At 40.2% G+C, this 25619-nt stretch overlaps 1 protein-coding gene across 1 annotated transcript; it reads right to left on the bottom strand.

Annotated features, from left to right (window-relative positions):
- Positions 1 to 431: 431 nt before the first annotated feature.
- On the bottom strand, positions 432 to 25106 carry LOC147005431 (calcium-activated chloride channel regulator 3A-1-like). Its single transcript, XM_085835456.1, is given in 15 exon segments — positions 432 to 1688; positions 7882 to 8121; positions 8888 to 9055; positions 11271 to 11535; positions 11875 to 12099; positions 12912 to 13012; positions 14188 to 14365; positions 16208 to 16432; positions 19040 to 19096; positions 19098 to 19271; positions 19469 to 19646; positions 21922 to 22030; positions 22371 to 22518; positions 23504 to 23644; positions 24859 to 25106. Coding segments are annotated over 15 exon segments (2712 nt in total). The 5' UTR covers positions 25018 to 25106; the 3' UTR covers positions 432 to 1344.
- Positions 25107 to 25619: the final 513 nt, after the last annotated feature.

Below are 25619 nucleotides of genomic sequence, written 5' to 3'. Positions count from 1 at the left end.
CATGGTTTTAAAGCCTGCCTCCTTGACATGCTGTATATTTCCTGTTGTATTTGTTTCACTGTCCCACACATAACTCAGGTGTGCTAAAATAAAAGTGACATTTTAACAACAACAACAAAAAAAGTTCTTGAAATCTTGACTATAAAGAACGGCGTTCCTCTAATAAAACTTCCTTTCTCAGGAAGATCATACCATAGCAACACTATCAGCCTCATTTTAAGAATAGATTATACATTCCGTTGAGGTTATAAAAAACAAACAGATAAAGAAATAGATAAGTAAATAAAAATGTTTGAAATTTTATGTTCTAAGATTAATACTATAGAGTACACATTTATTTAAGTTCTCACATACCCATGATATTGTGGGGGCATTGTGGATGTGATTGGGGTCATTTTTTTTTTTTTCTTTGAAACTAAAACAACCATTAATTATTTACCAAACATTTATTGAATATCTACTACATATCAAGTTTTTCTCTAGATCCAAGAGCTACAAAAGTGAAAAAATAATCTAAATTCTAACTGTACGTTTTGCTGATGCTCTTAAGATCAAATGATGGTCCCAGGACAGAACCAGACTCAGTGTGATGCATGCAATTCATAGGTAAAGACATTCTTGCTAGTCACTTTGTGTACTGATAAAACACCTTTAGCCAATGACAAAGACATTTGACTTTATGACTGCTTTTGACCATTTTTCTTTACAAATTACTTTTTAAAATATAGATGAAATTCTTTTTAAGATTTATTTAGTTATTTCATGTATATGAGTACACTGTTGCTGTCTTCAGACACACCAGAAGAGGGCATTGGGTCCCATTACAGATGATTATGAGCTACCATGTGGTTGCTGGGAATTGAACTCAGGACCTCTGGAAGAGCAGACAGTGCTCTTAACCACTGAGCCATCTCTTCAGCCCTACAAATTACTTTCATAGTCCCTCTTGATTTCAGTTGTATAAGCAGATAGCATTCTTTATTAGTTGTCTTACAAATAATTCTACTATAACATTGTTTGCTATTAAATATGAATAATTCCCTTTAATCGACTTGTACAAATTTTTATTTTGTTAATATGGAAAGTGAACTTGCATCACACTGTGAAAAGAGAATGGATATCTAATTTCCATAGTAAATGGAACAATTAAGAAATTGAACGAGGAACTGTTAATCTTGATCTACATATAGCAAAAGAATGTTGTTAGTAACTCGGGATTTTCAATTTTGAATATGAACTTCTGTATTACAGTTGTTGACAGGCAGCCTTTGAGTTTAGTAAAGTCATTCTAAAGCAACACTTAGCAAATATGTACAGGATTGCATTTTAGTGCCATTCTATCTTCTAGTTTAAAATAGAGTTAAAAATCACAGTTAAACCCCAAATTGTCATAGAGATTGCAGAAATATCAGCACCCAGTGCAGAGATACTATGTTCTGGAGAAGTAAACTTGACAGCCTGTGCAATGTTGGAGACCTCAGAGGTGAGACTGGCCTCATTGTCTGCCTGGATTGCAATGTAGAGCTGGATGCCATTTGCTATTTTAAAAGTTTCTGGTTTGAATTTAAATGTTTCTTTTGAGCCAGCTTCTTTAGGTATCAGACTGGAAGCATTCACTAAAGTAGCATTGTTAAAATCTTCTTGGAGACCCAGAGGATTCTGGCTCATTCTGATGATGTATCTATGCGCTGGAAGAGAGAGATATGTTCATTAATGTCCCAAGGATGGGTTTCTGCCTTTGCCCTGCACCTTTGTGGTAGCTCTGAGCGGTGCATGCCAACTTTAGACAGAGAGCCCAGATACCAATTTTGGTCTGGTTATCCCATCTCACTGACTTTAAAAACAATATAGGAGCAATTATTGAAAAACAAATGTCCAGTTTTCAAAATCACAGAAAAGCTTAATTCAGTATCATATATGTATGTGGTCCTTTGAATAGGTATAACCCTTGGGAAATGACACTAATAGGAGGTGTGGCCTTGTTGAAGGAAGTGTGTCACTGTAGGGGGTAAGCTTTGTGAGCCTCCTCCTAGCTGCCTGAGAGATTCAGTCTTCTGTTTGCCTTCAGAACAAGATGTAGAAATCTCAGGACCTGTAGTGCCATGTCTGCCTGGATGCTGTCATGCTCCTGCCTTGATGATCATGGACTGAACCTCTGAACCTGTAATCCAGTCCCAATGAATGTTCTTCATAAGGGTTGCTTTGGTCATGGTGTCTCTTTACAACAATGAAATCCTAATTAAGAGAGAAGTTGGTACCAAGAGTGGGTTATTGCTCTGATAGGCCTGACCATACTTTTGTTTGGAGGAATGTGGATTTTGGAACTTTGGAAAGCAGTGGCATGCTTTAAGTGGGGCTTAATGGGCCATTCTAGTCGATGCATGGAGGACTGAGGTGCTGAGGGTTACTTGAACTGTGGGAAGTGTTTTTGGAGAGCACAAAGAAGCTATGTTCCAGAAATAGACATTTTATTGGCAGTTGGACTTGTGAGAGCCACCCAGGTGGTTCTGGTTTTGAAGGCACGAAAGGGTCATAAAGAGCAGCTGTGGTTTGGCACTGTGAGAGGCCAGGGAAGGCCATTGGTGAATGTGCAGCCTCAGTTGCATTTGACAGCCTAGGACTGAAAGGGTCATGGAAAGAAGCTGAGGCTTGGCACCATTAAAGGGAGCCTATGAAAGGCCATTGCTGAAACCTAGTTCCAGAGGAAGACTCCAGCATATTGGAGATGCCACCAAGATTACCAAGAACAGCACCAGCCATGAAGTGGAGTCAACCAGAGCCTAGAGTGCTACAGAAGGCAGAGCTGAAGAAGTGACACAAGCCCTTTGGAGGATCCCAGAAGATCACTGGATCCCAGAGGCTAGAATAAGAAGATGTAAAGTTGAAGTTGCCTTGGAGACTCCAAAAATCCAGGGATGCTGGGTCCACAGGACACCTGCTGAGAAAAGCTGCTATCAGGGTGTGGAACCAGCACAAGAGAAAGAATTGTGTTGCAGTCAACAAAGATGAAAGGAGTTGGAGATCTGCAGAGTTCTTTGACATCAGACATGGAGATGCAGTTTGGAGTTTGCTCAGCTGGCTTTCGGTCTTGCTTTGGTTCAGTGTTTCCCCACTATGAGATTCTGGAATGGTTATCTATATCCTGTGATGTTAGAAGTATGTGGTCTTCTTTTTGATTTTGATTTTATTAGAGATTACAGTTAAGTGATTGCAATAATCTCAGAAGAGATTCTTTGAATTTTGGACTTTTAACATTATAAAGATTACTATAGACTTTGTGGACTTTTGAAGTTGGACAAAATACATTTTGCATTATGCTATGGCTAGGTATGTCCCCACAGAATCATGTGTTTGAACAAGCCTATGGGGCCAGTGAGTGGAATGTGGTGGTTTGAATATGCTTGGGCATGGGACATGGCACTATTAGGAGGTATGACCCTGTTGGAATAGGTGTGACCTTGTTGGAGGAAGTGTGTCACTGTAGGAGTTGGCTTTGAGGTCCTAGGCCTTTGTGATGGAGAGAGTCTCTCATGGTTGCCTTTGGATCAAGATGTAGAACTCTTGGCTCCTCCAGTGCCATGTCTGCCTAGATGCTGCCATGCTTCCCATCATGACCATGGACTGAACCTCAGAAGCTGTAAGCCAGCCCCTATTAAATGTCTTTTATAACAATTGCTGTGGTCATAGTGTCTCTTCACAGGAATGAAACCCTAAGTAAGATGATACGTGACCTGCCTTCCACCCAGAAGCCAGGTTTCTATTTAGAAAAAACAGTGAAATTCAGTTTTATATTAGAACAGGGAACACATAATATTCATGTTCACTAAAGACCATAAGTGTCCTCTGTGACTTTTTATCAAGTTCAGGGTAGCAGCAATGAGGGAGCACTCAGAGACAGGACCTGGGAGGATGACAGATAAGGAGGAGTCAAAGGTCACAGAAGTAGGATGAACACTAACTAAACATGTGCTGAGGAGCTAATCTGACCTTCACGAGCCCTTAATTCTATGCCACTGTGATTTTTTAGAGTTTATTTTTAATACTTTATTTTATTACGTGTGTGGGTATTTTGCCTGCCTGCATGTCTGAGCACCATGTGCATGTCTGTTGTAAAGGACCAGAAGAGAGTCCCTTGAGGATGGAGTAACAGAAGATTGTGAGCTGCCTTGTGGGTGCTGGGAATTGAACCTGGGTCCTCTGGAAGAACAACCAACTCTTGCCTGTTGAGCCATATCTTGAGCCATCTCTATTATTCTTTAATGTGTCTCATCTCCAGTTTCAGTGTTTGTACATTAGGGCCAGAGACTGAATTTGCTGATCTTACTCCTTTGGTCTCCAAGATGAAAGACACAGTCTTAAAAAAATCTGTCTGAATTATAAGAATGTGATATGGTTTCCTATTTTAAAAGTTTCTGGCTCGAATTAAAACATTTGCAACCTTAGCAAATGTTCCAGGTGTTATTCCTGGGCAGTGGCAACCCTCCCTCAGGTGTCTGTCTCTGCTCCTCAAATCAGTCTGTGGTTAGAGATATGCCCCATCTTGCTCAGTTTTTCTTGGGTACAGCAGCCAGCACTCTTCTTTACCAGGCCATTTTTCTAGCAGCTCCCCCAGCTTCAGTTTTTAAATGTTTAAAACATATTTATTTTTTTTAACCCACTCTTGGAATTCTCACTATTCCGGTGGTAAGAATTATAAATGATAAATACATAAAAGTGTTTAGTCTACTAATAAGTAGCAAGTCGTAGTTATTGGCTGTCTGAAATGCTTTTTTAAAAAACTATTATTTTATCAGGAAAGCAAAGGAGGAGGCTTATATGAGTGTTGACTCACAGGCTGATACTGACGTTAGTAATCTACCTCAGTCATTGATATTAATAAGAAAAAATCTTCTTATATCTTTACATGTGAAAGGAAAACATCTAATGTCCCCTTATGGTGTGGGTGTGGACATTTTTTTAATAAGTTTGTTTATTTGTTTACCTATATGTGGTGCTCAGAATTGAACTTAGGGCCTGTGCGTGCCAGGCAAGACCTGGGCTACATCCAATCCACATGGGTTTTTTTTAACGTTTTCAGGAAATGTGAAAATGCTTTAGATGTGCGGTGAGAAGCTTTGCCTTTTGAGTCAATCTGCATGTCTGCCCAGGGACTGGCTAAAGCCTCTGCTTGTATTTACAATTCAGTTCACCCGATGACAAGCTGTGTCCCCCCTGCTGCTGTCCTCCACAGAATCCTTATAATCTATTTAGGTGGATCTATCTGTCTGTCATCTGTCTATATCATTCATCTATTCTAAATTATCTGGATGCTTGTGTGTCCTTTTGATTAACTGTTCTGAGAGTAGAGGTTGTCCCTTGAACCTTGATTGTATTTGAAAACTCGACAATCATTGAATAGAATTTCCCAAGTATAGAAATACTTAGAAAATTGTTCTTATTAAAGAAGATCTCAGAAGATGGAAAGATCTCCCATGCTCATGGATTGGCAGGATCAACATTGTAAAAATGGCTATCTTGCCAAAAGCAATCTACAGATTCAATGCAATCCCCATCAAAATTCCAACTCAATTCTTCAAGGAATTAGAAAGAGCAATCTGCAAATTCATCTGGAATCACAAAAAACCTAGGATAGCAAAAACTCTTCTCAAGGATAAAAGAACTTCTGGTGGAATCACCATGCCTGACCTAAAGCTTTACTACAGAGCAATTGTGATAAAAACTGCATGGTACTGGTATGGCGACAGACAAGTAGACCAATGGAATAGAATTGAATACCAAGAAATGAACCCACACACCTATGGTCACTTGATCTTTGACAAGGGAGTTAAAACCATCCAGTGGAAAAGAGACAGCATTTTCAACAAATGGTGCTGGCACAACTGGTGGTTATCGTGTAGAAGAATGCGAATTGATCCATTCCTATCTCCTTGTACTAAGGTCAAATCTAAGTGGATCAAAGAGCTCCACATAAAACCAGAGACACTGAAACTTATAGAGGAGAAAGTGGGAAAAAGCTTCGAAGATATGGGCACAGGGGAAAAATCGCTGAATAGAACAGCAATGGCTTGTGCTGTAAGATCGAGAATTGACAAATGGGACCTCATGAAACTGCAAAGCTTTCTGTAGGGCAAAAGACACTGTCAATAAGACAAAAAGGCCACCAACAGATTGGGAAAGAATCTTTACCTATCCTAAATCAGATAGGGGACTAATATCCAATATATGTAAAGAACTCAAGAAGTTGGACTCCAGAAAATCAAATAACCCCATTAAAAAATGGGGCTCAGAGCTAAACAAAAAATTCTCACCTGAGGAATACCTGAAAAAGTGTTCAGCATCCTTAATCATCAGGGAAGTGCAAATCAAAACAACCCTGAGATTCCATCTCACACCAGTCAGAATGGCTAAGATCAAATATTCAGGTGACAGCAGATGCTGGCCAGGATGTGGAGAAAGAGAAACACTCCTCCATTTTTGGTGGGATTGCAAGCTTGTACAACCACTCTGGAAATCGGTCTGGTGGTTTCTCAGAAAATTGGACATAGTACTACCGGAGGAACCCGCAATACCTCTCCTGGGCATATATTCAGAAGATATTCCAACTAGTAAGAAAGACACATGCTCCACTATGTTCATAGCAGCCTTATTTATAATAGCCAGAAGCTGGAAAGAACCCAGATGCCCCTCAACAGAGGAATGGATACAGAAAATGTGGTACATTTACACAATGGAGTACTACTCAGCTATTAAAAGGAATGAATTTATGAAATTCCTAGGCAAATGGTTGGACCTGGAGGGCATCATCCTGAGTGAGGTAACCCAATCACAAAGGAGCTCGCACTCAAATGATATGTACTCACTGATAAGTGGATATTAGCCCAGAAACTTAGAATACCCAAGATATAAGTTACAATTTGCAAAACACATTAAACTCAAGAAGAACGAAGACCAAAGTGTGGACACTTTGCCCCTTCTTAGAATTGGGAACAAAACACCCATGGAAGGAGTTACAGAGACAAAGTTTGGAGCTGAGACAAAAGGATGGACCATCTAGAGACTGCCATATCCAGGGATCCATCCCATAATCAGCCTCCAAACGCTGACACCATTGCATACACTAGCAAGAGCTTGCTGAAAAGACCCTGATATAGCTGTCTCTTGTGAGACTATGCCAGGCCTAGCAAACACAGAAGTGGATGCTCACAGTCAGCTATTGGATGGATCACAGGGCCCCCAATGGAGGAGCTAGAGAAAGTACCCAAGGAGCTAAAGGGATCTGCAACCCTATAGGTGGAACAACATTATGAACTAACCAGTACCCCGGAGCTCTTGATTCTAGCTGCATATGTATCAAAAGATGGCCTAGTCGGCCATCACTGGTAAGAGAGGCGCATTGGACATGCAAACTTTATATGCCCCAGTACAGGGGAATGCCAGGGCCTAAAAGTGGGAGTGGGTGGGTAGGGGATTGGGGGGGAGGGTATGGGGGACTTTTGGGATAGCATTGGAAATGTAAACGAGGAAAATACCTAATAATATATAAAAAAAGAAAATTGTTCTTAGGAAAAAAAGAATGTAGCAGAAATCTGCTAGTTTTTGTTTTAAAGTAATTTCAAGGTCGTGCAGACAGGGAGCAGAGGTCAGGGACAGGACATTAATATTAGAGATGGGTTTAGAATTTTAAATTAAAATTACAGGAATAACTTTGTCCTATTTCAGCTTTCCTGAAGTTCAGTTTTTATATATAAAAATAAATGAATAATGGCCTATAGAAGACATTCCATTAGTATTATTTATAAGTGAGACATTGAAGAAGCTTTAGAAAAATGAAAGGTAATGAGGTTTCTTTAATAACATTTTAAAGTTCGCCATCAGACTCACCTCTTCCCTTATCGAGGACCTTGCCAGGGGCCGTCCATGTAAGGTGAATATGATCACCTATAAACTCAGCCTCCAGGTCTGTGACTTTACTGGGTGGGAACACATGAGCGTGGTCGCCATCAGGGGGCGCTCCAGACACAGTAAACGACCCTCCAGAGGTTACTCTGCTGAAGTCTTCCACTGTAGCTTCTGTGGCTTCTTCTGGGACTTCCGGTCTGGCTGGATTCAGTACAATTTTACCTATAAAAAACACCCCCAGGCATTTGTGACTCTCATCTTGTCTGTTCGTTATCTCATGCTGATCTTACATCTGCTCAGGGCTCAGGTAAATTGACAGCAGACACTGAAAAGTGGAAGAAAGGGTTGGATAGAAGGTTCAGTGCTTAAGAACAGTGGCTTTCCTTCCAGAGGACCCAGGTTCAATACTCAGCACCAACATGGCAGCTCACACCTGTCTGTCCCTTCACTTCTCAGGGATCTGACACCTTCAGATATACATATAGGCAAAGCACCAATGCACATAAAGATAAATGTTAAAATAGTAAGGGGGAGAAAGCTGGCTTAAATATCATTTTGAAATAAGTGATAAGTTAAAACTAATTTTTGACCCTGCTTTCCCTATCACCTTCTCATGAGATCTGTGGCGACAATACTCGTATTTCACTCAGCTTTAGCACTTACCACAGGGTTTCTTCCACAAGGTCAGGAAATGTATTTTTCAGTGGAAATTAAAGAAACGGAGGAAGATGGTAACAAAGTATGTGGAAATGTCATTTATGCTGGGCCCATTGACATGAATATTGTTTTAAATTACAAGGCTGACTCCATAACTATATACTTGGGTGGGTATAATTCTTTTCAGTGTTTGTTCCATCTATGTATGTATGTATGTATGTATGTATGTATGTATGTATGTATCTATCTATCTATCTATCTATCTATCTATCTATCTATCTATCTGTCTATCTATCTGCAGGTAAGCCATATCTGGTTTAATGCTACTTACCATTTTCCACATAGCCGGGTATATATAAAGACTTGTTCTTCTGTCTTAAGCTCAGTCTGGTTTTGTTTCTTTGTGCCTGGACATGCACTTTTAGGCTGTATCTACCATTTCCATGATAATCTGTAAAGTATCTTGTGTAGATGCCATCATTTTTAACAGTATCAGCACCTTCATAATGAAGCACAGTGATTAGTCACATAGTAAGTTAAAATGAAAATTGATTCTGTTTGTGCTCGTTGATGATAAGAGTTTGTCAGAGAGTAGACAGCACAGCTTAAACACTAGGTCACACTGTTTTGATACAAAGCCTGGCTTGACTATGTACTAATGCTATTTTTAGAAAATATAACTTGTAGTAGACATTTAGTTAACATTAGCAGTTATTTTTATTTCACAATAGAAACGTATCCAAAAACACTCAGAACAGTCAAGACATTTAGCATAGAAGCAAGATATAAAACCAATGTACAAAAAATTATTAGCCAACTTTTGTGTGATGACAGTATTATATAACCAATGAAGCTCATCTGATATGAGATTATTACTGATTAAAAAGTCAATGAACATGCTGAGAAAGAAACCGGGAAAACCATACTATTTATAACACCTTAAAAATTACCCAGGAGTAACCTTTATCCAGGACATGAAAGACTTCTTCAGTGAAAACTGTAAACCACAGAGGAAGGAAATGGAAAAGGCTTTCCGTGCTTATGTCAGCAGGACTAGCACTGTGAAAATGGCCTCACAGCCCAGAGCCATCTGCAGATTCAACAATCCCCAAAAAAGTTTAATGACATTTTTCACAGGGATAGAAAAAAAAAGTACAATCCATATGGGAACACAAAAGCCCCAGAATAGCCAAATCATCTCCGAATAAAGGGAACAAAGCTGGTAGTGGTATTACCAGATCTGTGAGGTATACTAGAGAACCACAGTAACAAACTAGTGCAGTGCTGCTAGAACCATAGTAACAATGTAGCACGGTGCTGCTAGAACCACAGTAGCAAAGTAGCGAGGTGCTGCTAGAACCACAGTAACGATGTAGCTCAGTGCTGCTAGAACCACAGTAACGATGTAGCTCAGTGCTGCTAGAACCACAGTAACAAAGTAGCGAGGTGCTGCTAGAACCACAGTAACGATGTAGCTCAGTGCTGCTAGAACCACAGTAACGATGTAGCTCAGTGCTGCTAGAACCACAGTAACAAAGTAGCTCAGTGCTGCTAGAACCACAGTAACGATGTAGCTCAGTGCTGCTAGAACCACAGTAACGATGTAGCTCAGTGCTGCTAGAACCACAGTAACAAAGTAGCTCAGTGCTGCTAGAACCACAGTAACAAAGTAGCTCAGTGCTGCTAGAACCACAGTAACGATGTAGCTCAGTGCTGCTAGAACCACAGTAACAAAGTAGCTCAGTGCTGCTAGAACCACAGTAACAAAGTAGCTCAGTGCTGCTAGAACCACAGTAACGATGTAGCTCAGTGCTGCTAGAACCACAGTAACGATGTAGCTCAGTGCTGCTAGAACCACAGTAACAAAGTAGCTCAGTGCTGCTAGAACCACAGTAACAAAGTAGCTCAGTGCTGCTAGAACCACAGTAACAAAGTAGCTCAGTGCTGCTAGAACCACAGTAACAAAGTAGCTCAGTGCTGCTAGAACCACAGTAATGATGTAGCTCAGTGCTGCTAGAACCACAGTAACGATGTAGCTCAGTGCTGCTAGAACCACAGTAGCAAAGTAGCGCAGTGTTGCCACAAGGGGATACCTGCTCACCTATGGAATGAGATACAGGACCTAGCATTAAGCCCACATGTTTTCTCTCATGTGTAGCTATTGAAATTTATATAGATAAATAAAATTATATTTGAAGGTAAAATGAAGGATATTGATGGGAGGAGACAGACAGAGGGGGAGAGAGAGAGAGAGAGAGAGAGAGGAAGAGAGAGAGAGAGAGAGAGAGAGAGAGAGAGAGAGAGAGAGAGAGAGAGAGAGAGGAAGAGAGAGAGGGGGAAGTACCGAAGGGTGAGTGTGATTAAATCTGTAATATTCTCATATGGAAAGCCTATAAGTATATATGATGAATACTAAAGAGGAAGCTTACCAGAACAAAGAAAATATATTTAGACCCCCCAAACCATATGAAAACTCCTAATATTAGTGAAAAGGAAAAACTATCTCAAGTTTCATGGGAAGTATGAAACCAATAACCAACTTTAACCAAAATACATGTGCTATTGTCTGGGCTTGCTTTGTCAAGATAACCAAGTAAGTTTTAAAGACAGCATTATTCAAATAGGTTCATAACTATTTAAAAAATGTTGACTACCAAGTTATAGGATCCTATAGGAGAATTTAAATTCATGGTATTGATACAGGCTCCCAATACCTGCCCCATTGTCCCAGAGCTCCAGGGTGACTTGATGTCCATGTTCAGCTTCTATGAGGGCTGTGACATTGGCTCCCAGAACAGGCAAAAAACCTTGACTGACCCGTGCATACACAATCATCTGGCTAGGGTACTGGGCTGTGCTCTGACTCATGTGAGCAGTAGCCAGGAGTGGTTCCATGGTGGGACTTCTTGCTCGAGTGGTCACTGTCACTGATATCAACTGAGACTTGGTACCCTTGAGGCTGTAAGTCCAAGTACCTGTCTGAAAAAAATCTCTTTAAGAACTTTGCTAAGGTTTTCTTGTTACTTGGAAAAATAAAATTGAAAAACTTGGGGTGCTGAATATGGAACTCAGGCCTTATGCATGGTAAGCAACTGTCCTACTAAGAGTAGAGACCTACATTGCTAGCCTCAATAGTGATTTTAATGGGTGATTTTAAAAACTAATAGATAATATAGATTTGAACACTTAGATATCAACTTAATTTTTAGTGAAAACTATTCTTTCATTGATCTTAATACTGATAATGTAACATGTCTTTATTTTATTTTTTAAGCACAAGTATGGATTAATAAAACATGGTGAAAAGAATAGACTTACCTCTGCAGTGCCTGGTATTTGAAGTCGAGCAGACCGGATGTTTAGTTTATCATCTTGGAAATCTGAGGTTGTATATTTTTTTCCTTTTGGATCTTGAAGAATGATTTCTGGCTTTTTTACCGTCCAGGTGATAACAAAGAACGTGTCATTGCCGACGGTACTGTCCAGAGGTACTGTACCGTTTATCCATGCCCCTGCTCTGACATTGAAGGCTTTGCTCTCCAACTGTGACAGAAAGAAAAAGCAAACACATAAAACCTATTTGTTATCTTAAGTAGTAGAATTTTCTAAATTTAGGCACCTCACAGTAATTTAAAATTCATATTTAAGATTTAGTTACAATGATGATTTAAAACATTCTTCACACCACAATCCACCAATCCCTCTCCCTCTCTCCCTCTCTCTCTTGCTCTCTTTCCCCCCTCTTTCTCTCTCTCTCCCCTCCCGCACATGTACTGACACACTCCTCACCTAAAAATGAGACGTGTACATCTTTACTGCAGGATTGAATGGTACTTTGCAACTGAGCCAACACTTTGGTCTTGTATATGAGTAACCATGGAGACAGAAGCTTGTGTTTAGTGCGATGAAAAGAGAGTGGATGAAGAAGGAATGAAAGTGGCAGGGACTGAACAATTTAAGATGCTGTCATGTGAAGAAGCTGAGAAAGAGGAACAAAGTGAACTTGAAGGTCAAGGAAGAGACAAAAAGTAATGTTAACACAGGAAATTCTTGAACAGCTTTTCATGTCTCTCTCTCTCTCTCTCATACACACACACACACACACACACACACACACACACACACAAAACACACAGACACCCCATGTAAAACTAAGGATAGAAGAATGCCAGAGGAAGAGGTAATCACATTTTTTTTACTTCTAAAAGAAAATACACTAATGGTGTTTTTCATAATGAAATTAATTTTTTGGCAAAAGAATTATTTATTAGAGAAAGAAGAGGTAATAAGAAACATAATAGAAATTTACTGCAAAGGTGAGGGAATATTTCAAAGTATTCTCTCCATGTACTGACCTGCAGAGCCTGCTGGGAGACGCTGCCACTTGTAGATGAAATCCTACTGAAAGCGTCGATAAGGCTGTTTAGGTCTTTGTTGGCATAGAAACGAAGCCCTCCTGAAGGGGAGTTTTAAATGGGAAAATCAAACGTGCTATCAGAGATTTAGTTTAAAGTCCATTTGATGTGTCTTTTATTATTAAATAACTATATTTGTGTGCCTGCAGGTAAGTCAGTGGACAGCTTGTTGAAGTTGCTTCTCTCTTTCTGCCATGTTGGTTCAGGAGTTGAACTCAGGCTGTGAACCTTCACTCACTGAGCTGACTCATCAGCCTCGAGTTAACATTTCTGTTTAAACTCCACAAAAGATGAGTTTCTAAACCTCATGGACATTCAGATATCTCTGAATTTACTTTAAACCTACATTAGTCAAAAAATCTTATTCAGAATAGGTAAGTTAAAGAGAAATGGAAAATGTAAGCATAAGGGAAATTTCATTATTTTATGTCAATCAGCAAATGTAAGTGCAATAGTGAAATTGGGCTAAGTACCCAGTGGTTCTATAAAAGGTGAGACTGAAGATTGCTTCAGAGGATGGCAGTGTATAACAGAATAGTCATGGGCAAAATGCAGAAAAGAAATGATCGGAGTGAAAGAAGATTTTTCGGTATGAAGACATGGGAAAGACTAGATAACAAAGGACAGAAGTTAGACAAATGACTGCCAGAAATGTACCAACCAGTGCATGCTAACTAAAGTAATGCATCTCAGAAAGGCTAACTGGAAGATCCTGGAAGTAACCCAGACAGGGGTGTGAGTGCTGGGTTAGGGTGTGATGGGAAAACCTGTTAGGAAGAGAAGATCCAGACATACTCCAAACTCGGATCTCGTGAGGTGGTGGGAGCAGAGTGGGCTGGCGGGGAGGCCTGAGCTGGTGACCAGGGTTTTAATTGATCATTTGTGTCTCCAGGTTTTCAACTCCTCACCTATCCTGAGATGTCTAAATCTTTACTGCGGGATTGAACGGTACTTTGGGATTGAGCTGACACTTTCTACTTGTATTTGCGTAACCATGGAGACAGAGCGTCTGTTTAGTGCAATGAAGAAAAACTGGGTGAAGGATGAATGAAAGCAGCGGGCACCGAATAATTTAAGATGGGGACATGCGAAGAAGCAGAGAAAGGAAAGAACTGAACTTGAAGGTCAAAGAAGAGAGAAAAATTAACTTTAAACAGGGAAGTGTTGAAAAGCTTCCCACTTGGTGAACATCTGTCCAAAGGTTCCGAAGTTGTACCTGTCATGTCTGACAGAGTCTCCAGTTCTCGGGCAGCAGAAGGCCCCAGAGCGATGGTGTGGATGATGGCACCACTGCGAGAGACGGTCTCAAAGCAAGAACTTATTCCATTATCTTCCCCATCTGTCAGCAATACGATCTCAGAACCGGAAGTGCTCTGGTGACTGGAGGTAATTGCCTGTGAAAAGCAGGGTGCTAATTACATGCTGTCACTGCTGATAAACTTAAGAATGCACATCTTTTTAATATTCTCTTTCTTAGCTGACATGATGATACACGGAAATGGGCAAGAATTTGACTTCTTAGTACTTTTAATCCTCCAGAGATAGACATGTTGGCTACTCAGTAGAGGATGAACAAATCTCCAGTAACAAGTTCTGGCATACAGTAGCTACTAAATGAATAAAAATTAAAATGAATGTAAACAGTTGTTATTATCTCCCCAAAAAACACTTGATGAAGATTCAAGACTTTCAGATAGTTGTAGATTCCTTCAGACTCAATAGCATTTGCAAAGTCATGACCACAGTTGGATTAGCAAGATTCAATTATTTGATATGTGACTTTTTGTGCATTTTATTTAGTTATTATTAAAGAATTTTATGATTTTTCCCAAAACAAAACAACTTTGACTTATCATGAAGGAAGAAGTTGATATACTTTGTTATAATTGGTTTGCATATTTTTCTGACTTCCACCAAGAATATTAGTTAAGCGTCTTTGTTTTAAGTACCTTGAGAAGAAATTCTGTTTTCTAATTTATGTTTAGTCTTTCCTGAGATTTTCCCAAACACCACCCCCCCCACACACACCCCTGTTAGTGCAATGATAGTTTATAGATTGTAGAGATAAGGTTCTCAATCCTAGATTTGGCAATTGTCTTATAATGGATAAATCTCATTATTCCAAATTTCAGCTTCATTTTGTGCAGAATGGTTTTACTAATGTTACCCAACTCCTAAAAGTTTAAGGATACAAGATCACACATCTACAGCATTTAGCACAGCCAGTAATATACTGTACGGCCAACATAGAGCTACTTTATAATTATTGTGAAAGTAATACATTTATGTATTGATATGATTTCATTAAGTGGAAGCTGGTTATTTTATTCATCTTTTAGAACTGAATAGATGTATGACAATTACTTTCAAAATAGCAAATCTTTGTGAACATTTACTTATATAATTGCCACAGTTAAATGTGGTAAGCACTATTAATAACCATGTCATCTAGGTTCAGGAAAGAGATTTTCAATATCGAGTTACTTTCACAAGATCCTTTAGACAATGTACAGTAGAGTGAGCACCTCGGGTTTTAAAAACCCATCTGATTTTTGACCTGGGTGCCATGAAGCAAGCTAAGGGATAGTGTGAATCAAAGGCCTGCATAGGGTAGCAGTGATCACTTCCACACAGGGAGGATGAGCAACGGAAATAGTCTCCCATTTGCTGGCTCAAAACATGACCACAAATACACTAAAGTGGAGGCTGACTTGGGGTGGGAATCAGACAGATACTGTAACCTCTGAGTACAGTGCTCAAAAGGAAGTCTGCGTTTTCATGTTCACCGTCATGATTTCATTTTGTGTGCACCTGTGTTTGTTGATTGTTGCTTGTGGAGCTGCCTCCAATTTAAATTAGTGTGCTATGACTTTTATCCGTACTATACAGATGTTACAAACTTCTTTCTACCTGTTCTGTGGCATCTTCTTCTCTTCATGCAAATTCTATCTATCAATGGGATCCCAGAGAAATGTGTAGCTCCTCATTGAGGTTTTGATAATTGTTTGCCCAAGGAGTCTTTTCCCTGTCCTCTACTTCCGGTCATACAGCATCTCAGGATTTTATCAGTAGAGCAAACGAAAACTGAAAAGGTGTGGCTGTAAATAATAGTTGGTGAAGCTACTTTCAGGTCAGAATACTATTAAATGAGTGAACTCTGAATTTAGGACCCTATTCAAAGGTAAACAAATAGGATGAAAAGTCAATGTCCAGTTACATTCAGTTTAAAAGATCACCTGAAATCCTGCCTCGAGTCCATGGCAAATTGAGGTTCCACCAGAAGCCTGTTGGGGGAGGTTTGCAGTGATCTTTTGGTAGTCACTACTACTCGTTATTTTTATTAGATAATTTTGGATGTGGGCAGCGCTGTCAAATGTGACTAATCCAACCATAGACTCCTTTTCGACAATTTGAGTTAAGTACAGTTCTGCTGCTTGATTCATTCGAATAAGACGATCTTCCTGTAAGAGAAAGATGCACGAAGAATAGCAGGGTCTCTTCCAACCTTGACAGATTAATGAGCAATAAAGGCATCCATGAACCATAGAACATGGTAATAATTAATGGACATTAAAAATTTAACTCTTTCATCTAATTAAAAGGTATAAGATATTTTAATGTTTGTTGTCATAGTTGTGACAACCTTCAAAGTCTATGCTCTATTTGGAAGTTTCAGCTGATGAAATTATTTTTAAAGCACATAAGATGTGTTTATTGGAATGTATTTTAAAAAGTAACACGGTAAATATCTCAAAAATGTCCATTAATATAGACGTATTTGAGAAGATAATGGAGCATTGTTCATATAACATCCATTAAAATTTGTGTCTGTGCTTGATGGGCTATTGCTGCTTCCAGAAAACCTATGTTATCAAACAATAACTCCAATGAGAAGTGTGGGACACTTCCTTCGAAAGGGCCACCAAACAATACCAATCCCTATCATTACTTTTGGCTCCTCCCCAGAACTAGGCAGTAGACAACACTCTCAGGCTGGTGGATGCAGAGAAATCAAGATGGAGACAAGCCAGAATCATCTTCCCTGATGGATAGTTTTCATGCTGCCAGAAGGAGCTATATAGGCGTCTGGAAATAAAAGGTCACTGGGATAGTCTTATTTTAGTGGCAGCAATTGGGCAATACAATGCCCACCTGCCAAAAAAAAATGTGTCTGCTGGTGTAACTGTCATACCACTGCTATTGGTGTAATCAACTGCTTTCTGATTGGCTATGACACCCTCTCCACAAGAGAGAGTTCATGCCTCACACTGCAAAAATGGTCATGCACCCAAGGCTGGCGTGGTTATAGGTTGTAGTGGGGAATCTACTACCAGTTTTGCCATGTTTGTACATGTTATCAAATACTTACATTTTGCCTTCTAAATATGCTTATAACTATAAATTAGTGCTGCCTCAGGGCCTTAGTTTCTGGGGCATTCACAGAAGCTCCTTTTTGCAGTGGGAAGTGGTTAATTCAGAGACTCATAACTGGTCAAAGTGCTGAGAATACATGAGATGCTGTATCCTGCCTTCTCCCCAGTCCAGGAAACAGGGCAAGGGAGGAGGTGGAAAGAGCCTTAGAGCTGGAGCTGTGAGGCGCCCTCTACTGGCCATGACGTGGTCACTGCACTATGAACTCAGCTCTGGACACCTGCACAAGATCAAGTCAGGCAACATCAACATCCCTGTGTGGGTGGGGGAGTCCTCAAGAGGCTCTCAGGGCAGTTCAGGGCTGCTGGGGAAGGGGACTCATCTTTCTCAACAGATAGACACTGATGAATTTCCTGTGCTTTCCACAGTCAGCGAGCCATTACTACAATACCCTTGAGAGTCCTAGGGATAATTGCTGAGGTGGTGCGAGAAGCGGTGAGACAGACAGGGCAGGGGGGTTGTTATATGTTAAAAATATATTGCATACATGTATGAAACTGTAACAAGTATTTCACAAGGAACGTCATGGAGGTGGGCCTACATGCCTGCAATCCAAGCACATGTGGGCCTGAGACAGATGGAAGGACACAGATTGAGACCTGTCTGAGTGACCACCTTGCTGACATGAGGCCACCTATGGCTCCATATCATGACTTGGTCTCAAAATACCACCAGACAAAAAAAATTAGTGTCAGAATGCATGCCTAGTATTTACAAGGCTCTGCATTCAATTCCCAGCACCCTGCTGCTCCCCACCCACATAAACACACCCACACAATTATTTTTTCATAAAATAATTGTTTTCTTTTTCTTTTTGGTGAGGAGTATAGATGGCATATTCTATAAAAGTTTGATTATAAAACATCTTAAATATAATAGCTTTTGAGAGGAAAGGGAAATGTAATAAAAATAAAACAAATGAAATATTGAAATTGTAAAGTTTTTCTTCTTCTTGTACTTTTTTTCTAGCAAAAATTGAAAGTTAAGGAGTAAAAAATGACCTTTAATCCAATAAACAACAACAAAACCTTGTTTTTTTGTTTTTGTTTTTTTTTTTGAGACCGGAATTTTCTGTGTAGCTTTGGCTGTCTTGGGAGCTTTGTTTCACTCTGTAGACCAGGATGGTCTCGAACTCAGAGGGTTACCTGCTTCTACCTCTCATGTCTGTGGATTAAAGGCGTGCATCACCTCTGCCAGGCTCAATAACTTATTTTATTATTTTTTTCTTTCTTTAGATATTTTCTTTATTTAGATTTCAAATGTTATTCCTTTTCCTAGTTTCCCCTCTGAAAAATCGTCTATCCCCTCCCCCATCCTCCCACTCCCCAACCAACCCACTCCCATTCCTGGCTCTGGAATTTCCCTATACTGGGACATCAATAACTTGTTTTTAAAAACTCATTCTAGGAACTTATTTACATACAATTGTTGGGTAGATATTTTTCTGATTATGAATATATATATTATAAATATATATATATATATACATCCATATATATATACATATATACACACACACATATTTGATCATGGATATATAGGTATATATGTTTACTAGAACTAAACCTCAGAATAAATTATAGTTCTGTATTTAGCTTAAATACTTAATTTAAGAAATCCAGCATATCATTTCTTACTTTGTCCATGCTTCCGGATTTATCCAGCACCAAGCACACCACTCGCCTTCTGGACTGACTTGAGCAATGAAAATGTAGGTGGAGGCGGAGCTTCTGTTCCTCTCATGGGAGGGGCATTCTGAAAGTCAGCAGACGCCTTGATTACATCCCACGTGCTTCTGCCATTGCACATTTTGTTTTGTAGGTTTGGGGCTTCTGTATTGTGGTTTTTTTCTGTGCAAAATTCAACCACCTGAAACATAAATCAATTAAAACCTGATATTGTAATAATTTTTAAGGGATCACCTTCTTTCTTTTAAAATGCAGCGTTAGTTGTCACATGCATCCTGAAGAGGATTTGTCTCCTGACAAGCCGGTTTGTATGTAGATACTTTAGGTCCATTTTACACGCTTGGAGGGTCATCGAGGAAAGAAGTAGAAAGCACTTACAGAATTGAGGTTTTGCATGAACATTATGGAGGCCCCAGCCGTCTGTATTTTGTCTGGGATAAATGTACATTTGGGTTCATACAGTCCTGTCCTCGAGTCACGCCGGCACGCCCTTGTCACACAGTTGCCTCTCTGACACTTGTGAACCACATTGGTGCCAGTGATGCTGGTGGAACACCTATGACAAAAGAATTAGATTACCTTGGTGGTGCTAGCTGTTGGACCCAGAGCCAGTGCATGCTCAGAAAGCCCTCTGCAACATCTCTGCTTCCTTAGCCCCAACATTGGTTTTTAAAATCCCTATGTATTTCAGTACTAGGAGTCAAATCAGCACCCTAAAATCTCTCTGTGGCAACTGCTATTCGTCATCCTCTACCAAGCCCTCTACTTTGACAAGAGTAGATACAGGGCTGTGTCCATCCTCGATGCGGGTTTCAATAGGAACCGTGGGTTTGAGATTTATTATTATTTTTAATGTTTATGTAAATGTTTAGTCTATGTGCTTCTTGCATATGTGTATGTGTGTGTTCATGTGGAGGACAGAGGGCGACCTCAGCTGTTATCCGAAGTCATTCCGTTCCCTTCCTTTGAGGCAGGGTCTCTCCTCAGCCTGGAACTCACAGATTAGGTTAGACTGACTGCCCGACCTCCCTTCCACAATCTTCCTTTCTCCTCCTCCCCAGTGCTGGGGTCGCAAACATGTACCTCCATGCCAATGTTTTTTTCATGAGTTCTGGGCATCAGTCCTAGGTTCTCATGCGTGTGAGGCAAGTGCTTTATAAACTGAGACATATTCCTTGTTGGGTGTCAGGGGAGGTTCTGATACTCAAGGTCCAGTTCGCTAATTTGTTCTTGATTTGTCAGTTAAGAAGGCTGTGAGCCAACTGTTGGGTGGAAGGGACAGGTTCCCGGGTCCCAAGAGGAAAAGGAGACACAGGGAAGGAGAGAAGAAGCTTTTCAGCCATGCTTTGAAGGAAAAGGGACACATCCACCATGTAAGACCTCGGGGGCAGCGAGGGCCTGTGGCCTCAGCTATGGGCGGGGTGCCAAAGATGTGTGGCAGGGGCTAATTGGAACAAGCCACTAAGTTTCGGGCAGGAGGAGAGATGGAGTTAAATTGGTTAGGGCACACATTTCCAGGCAGGAGGTGTTTGCGTCCAGCAATTGTGCTTAGGAGGCAAATTAAGTTAAAAAAAACAAAACAACACAAAACAAAACAAAACCTGAGTGTGTGTCTTTCATCTGTGGATTTCAAAGGAAGCTGGGTTAGGGCTGGTTGCAATCAAGCCTGGAGCTAAGCTATGTGGAGCAAAAGGGAGCCAGGAGGGACTGGTAGTGGGCCAGTTCCTGGGTAAGTTGGTAGTGTGTTTTAAAAAGTACACACAACAGTTGAGAACAGCATTTTTAGTTCATGTTCGTTATCATTGAACCAAAGATAGTATTTCCTGTGTTATAATAATGTTGTAGAGATGAAAATTAACTAAGAGATACTTAACAAGTCTTGACTAAAAGTTAAGAATTGTTTTTGGTGGAATGTGGTGATCAAAATTAAGCTTAAAATTCTCTTAAATTCCCATGTATGAAGGCACACGGCTTTGGCTTTATAGTATTCTTAAGTTTACCTTTTGACCTACACTGAAGGAAGAATTGAAGGTAATTAATTCATTCTCAGCTGAGCCTTTTGTGCCCGGGTTCAGGCAGCTCTGCAGATAACACACATGGAGGGAGGCAGGCTGGCCTGGTGTTTTCAAGAACTCTACTTCATATGATAGATGTCCTTTCAAAGACTGGCTGCCTCTTCACATCAACTTCTATTTTTCTCAATAATTTTCTCAATATACTAATTGTCTGTCACTTTTAGTTTAAAGGCTTAAATACCTACCAGTTCTTGCATGGGGTTTGATTAGATTTCCCAGAGAATTTTATTTCTTAAAAAAAAAAAAATCAGTGTACTCACGGATCCTCATGAGACAAAGGATTTTTCACCAATTTAAAAGTAAAGTATTTTTTATCACAAAGCTGTCTGGCAACTTAATTGGCTTCAATGAAGTAGTCATCCCCTATAAGGTCTTGAAAGAAGTAGAAGTGGCATAGACTGGAGGGAGGGGCAGAGAATGTAAAGAAGGGAGGAATGCCACGTGCCTTCTTTTTACATAGTGAAAATGTCAGTAGGATTAAGTTGAAATTTGTTGATGTCTTTGGGCTTAACCATTTCATTTTTCTGCTATCAATAAATGATATTTGTAAAATTCTAGTGAGTTCTGAGTTAGGTCCATATATCTGATTATCTTCATTCCCAGGCACCAGAACTAATCAAATATGTGTTAATACAAAGTGGTACAGTTTGAATATTGTGTGAACTATCTAAACACTCTGTCAGTTGAACTGCCCAGTACAGACAACTGAAGACTCTCAGGCAACAAATTGTAGAATTGGAAAATTCACAGTGATACCTTGTTGCTTCTATAGTGTTCTTTCTAGATATGTAGAAAGGCTGGTCCATGTTATACTCATCAAATACTCCCCACCGGAGATGGGCCCACTCATGGACAAAGACTCTGCCTGAGAGAGAAGACTGTCATCTACAAAACCGAAGTTAAAGTATTTGAATACAGTTTCCTTTTATTTTCAGTTGCTTTGTCTATTTCCCAAGTTGAAATTGTTACAAACTCTAAGAAATTGATAATTTTTAATAGCTGAAAAATTTGAATATGCTTGTTATAACAAGTGACCCATTTTATGTATTAATTTGATTGCACAAATAGGTGGAATATAACTATCATAGTTTCAAACACAGGTATTAGTTAAGGCTTAATTTTCTTAAAGTCTTAGACATTCACATTAATGGTAGTGGTTTGCTTTTCCCCCGTGGAAATAAGAAGTATAAAATAGTTATTTTTACCTCGGGGTCCGTAGATACGCAAGTTATCAGTGAGTAGGAAGTTTGGAGTGAAGTGTATGTACTGTCCTCTGTCCCCACACTGTCCATACTGAAGTGTGTAGGGGTCGTCTCCGTGTTGCAGGTGAGGATCAGCAACTATGACGTCTGCCTAAAGTGCAGAACAGCAAACCCAGTCAGATTCCAGGATGTTAGAATCAAGAGATTTTACAAACTAGGATTGTCTCACTTAAGTGATAAAAGTTGGGGCTGAGTAGAGGGCTCCGTGGGTTAAGTGCTTTCTGTTTATGCACAAGAACGTGAGTTTTGGTCCCAATACCCACTCAAAAGCTGGGTATGGTGACGTGTGTTTGTAACCCCAGTGGTGAAGTGGTAGAGACAGACAGACTACCAGAGATTGTTCTCTAGCTAGCCTATCCAAATTGATGACTCTCAGGTTCAGTAACAGACCTTGTCTTAAAAAGTTAAAGGTCCAAAGCAAATAGAGGAAAACACCCAATATTAACCTCTGACTCCTACATGACCACACACACACACACACACACACACACACACACGTCCGGAGCTAACGTTCTCGCCGGCATGATTACACTCAGACAACCGGATTCTTCTGCGGCAAAAAGCTTTATTGCTTCTTCAGGAGGGAAGACCCAGACCCCAGAAAATGATGCTGCTTATATAGCCCTCAGTGTGGCGTTTCAGCACCTGATGTGGCATGTCAGCTCCTGATTAGTTGCTCGCCCATCACCTTATTACTACGCCCCGAGATGGGCAGTGACTAGGCGTGAGTTCACTCTCGCACCTGTGTACAAGGCTTGTTTACTAGTTAGGCACAGTGGAAGCCAGTGCCATCTTATAATGGCGATTGCTCGAGGCACGGCTCTCCACACACACACACACACACACACACACACACACACACACACTTGGGGAGAGTATGTGTGTGTGATTCCACTCACATACACAAACATGTGGATGTGTACACATAGTCCACACAAATGTACACACAAACACACAAAAGCACCAAAAAGTTATAATACTTATTACTAACTTAATGGTTAATAATCATCAAACTTTGAAAATATTCATTTGGAAAACACACAAGAAACAGTTTAGGAGCTGGACAGGAAACCTACTTTGTCATATGATTCTCGTTTTGGCATTAAGTACTCAGATTTTGACTTCCAGGTCATCGGGACTAATATGCTTATGCTCCTGAAATAAACTCTTCCTTGGCTGGCTTCAAACAGGTAGGTAGAGGCTTGAGTTACCATTTCCTGACAAAATGAAAAGTGCATTGTGGTAGCAATCTCAAAACAAACTGAGCATAAATCATCTACACCCAAACCAGAAGAAGCAAATAGTATGTGTGCACAGAGTAACTGAAAAACTGGAATAAATTTGACTGAATCTCTTGGATCTGTAAACTCATTTCCACGTGCCCAAAGCTAACCCTGACCCTCACCTGCCCCCTCCTTCAGGTGGCAGTTAGATTGGAGATGGGACTGCAGTCTCTGGATGAGGCATAACAGGGATGAAGGTCAGAAGTCTGTAGGCAAGTTGTTTATTTAATCAATTTTCTTACAATTGCATTGTTTAAACTAACAGGGAGCTTAAAGTCTGGCAATTATTGTATCCTATGTTAATTAAAATTGCTTTTATTTTATTTTGAGCTATTACTCAAGTAGAGCATATAAATAAATGACCAGATTACTTTAAAAAACCACATTTTTTTGTGAACTTTATTTATGAATGAGACTACGCCCTTCCCCCATTCCTCCTACAACCCTCAGTCTCCCTAACAAATTTACAATCTCATCTTCAATTATCATTGTTACACATGTGTATACACAGCTGTATTTATAATCCATTGAGTCACTCTGGCATGGCTCAAGAGCTAATAATAAAGACAAATAAGGCTGGTTTGCTTCTGCCTGCTACTTGCTACAATCCTACAAACAATTCTTTCCATTTTTAGAGGAATCCAGCCTTCTGCTCCTAAGCACTGCATGGAGATGTTGCAAGGACCTATGGACAAAGTACACAGGACGCAAACATTTTATTAAACAAGTACAATTAGGAACACATCAGCTTTAAGCATGTGTCAGTTTTCCTTTAAGTTAAGATAGGTAAGGATTTTCCAAAGTTGAGCACGTAGGAGCAGCTGGAGGAGTGGGCAGGACATTTGCTGTATAGACTGTGTAAACCAACATTACTAAGATAAAGTATGAGTACTCTTCTTCTTCTGAAGTCTTACCTTACCAGGTTAATAAATTATTAACAGCTTAAACACAGATTTTATTATATAATAAAAATATAAAGCTAGGTAGATTCCCATCTTGACTGAAGATAATACTGAAGACATGATGAAGATGGTTAAAAACCGCGTGTGTGAGTGTGTAACTCTGTATGTGTGAATGAGTAACTGTGTGTGTGAGTTCAGATGCACAGGCAACAGAATTATTGACCTGACAATAAAACCCCTTCTTACCTTTATGCTTGGGATGAGCCTTTCGTCCTCTGGCACACTGGGGTTAATGGCAATGACCACACCCTCGTATCCATTGCTGTTGAGATGCACCATGGAGCTCTCTGCGGTCTGCAGGAGATGCAGGGTGAAGAACAGAAGGACCTTCAGACCTGGCACCATGTTCGCACTGCTCCAGTGAGAAGTAGCAGCACAGAGGGGTATTTATGTGTGTGCTTCGCTCGGGAATTTGAATTAATGTGATCTCTGCCCCCCAGCCTGTCCTGGACAAGCAGTCCTTGAACATTCTTCCCAGAAGACCTTGGATATTTGCCATGATAGGCAGGATATACATACTTTGTATGATAGGCCTTATCGGCCTGAACAGAAACAGCTGCCTTGGCTGCAGCTATGAACTTTGGTGTAGTGGAATTCACAAACGGACAAGAAATGGAAACTTTTCAGATTGGCTGCTGTGCTGTTGCTACCCCCACTGGTATTCTGGGGTTGGGTTTTGTGGTTTACCCCTATATATACGCTATGCTAAATATTAAACATGAGCCTTGGCTCCATGTTTCTTTCACCCTCCCATCTCCCCCCGACCCCCTGCCCTTTTTATTTCCAGCCCTCCTTTCAGGCAAGCCCTGCTTGACTGTAAGTCACTGGACAGCCACAAATCAAGTCCAGAATATTTGCATTTATGTGTAGGGTGAAGTCCTCGTGACCTTCCTTATTGCTTTCATTTTAGAGACTTAATGGTTAAATGTCAGTGGGGATAAAGGTAA

This window comes from Mus caroli, unplaced genomic scaffold, assembly GCF_978045245.1.
Source record: "Mus caroli unplaced genomic scaffold, Mus_caroli_1 scaffold_3, whole genome shotgun sequence".
NCBI classification, from domain to species: Eukaryota; Metazoa; Chordata; class Mammalia; order Rodentia; family Muridae; genus Mus; species Mus caroli.
This window is presented reverse-complemented; position numbering and strand designations above follow the sequence as displayed.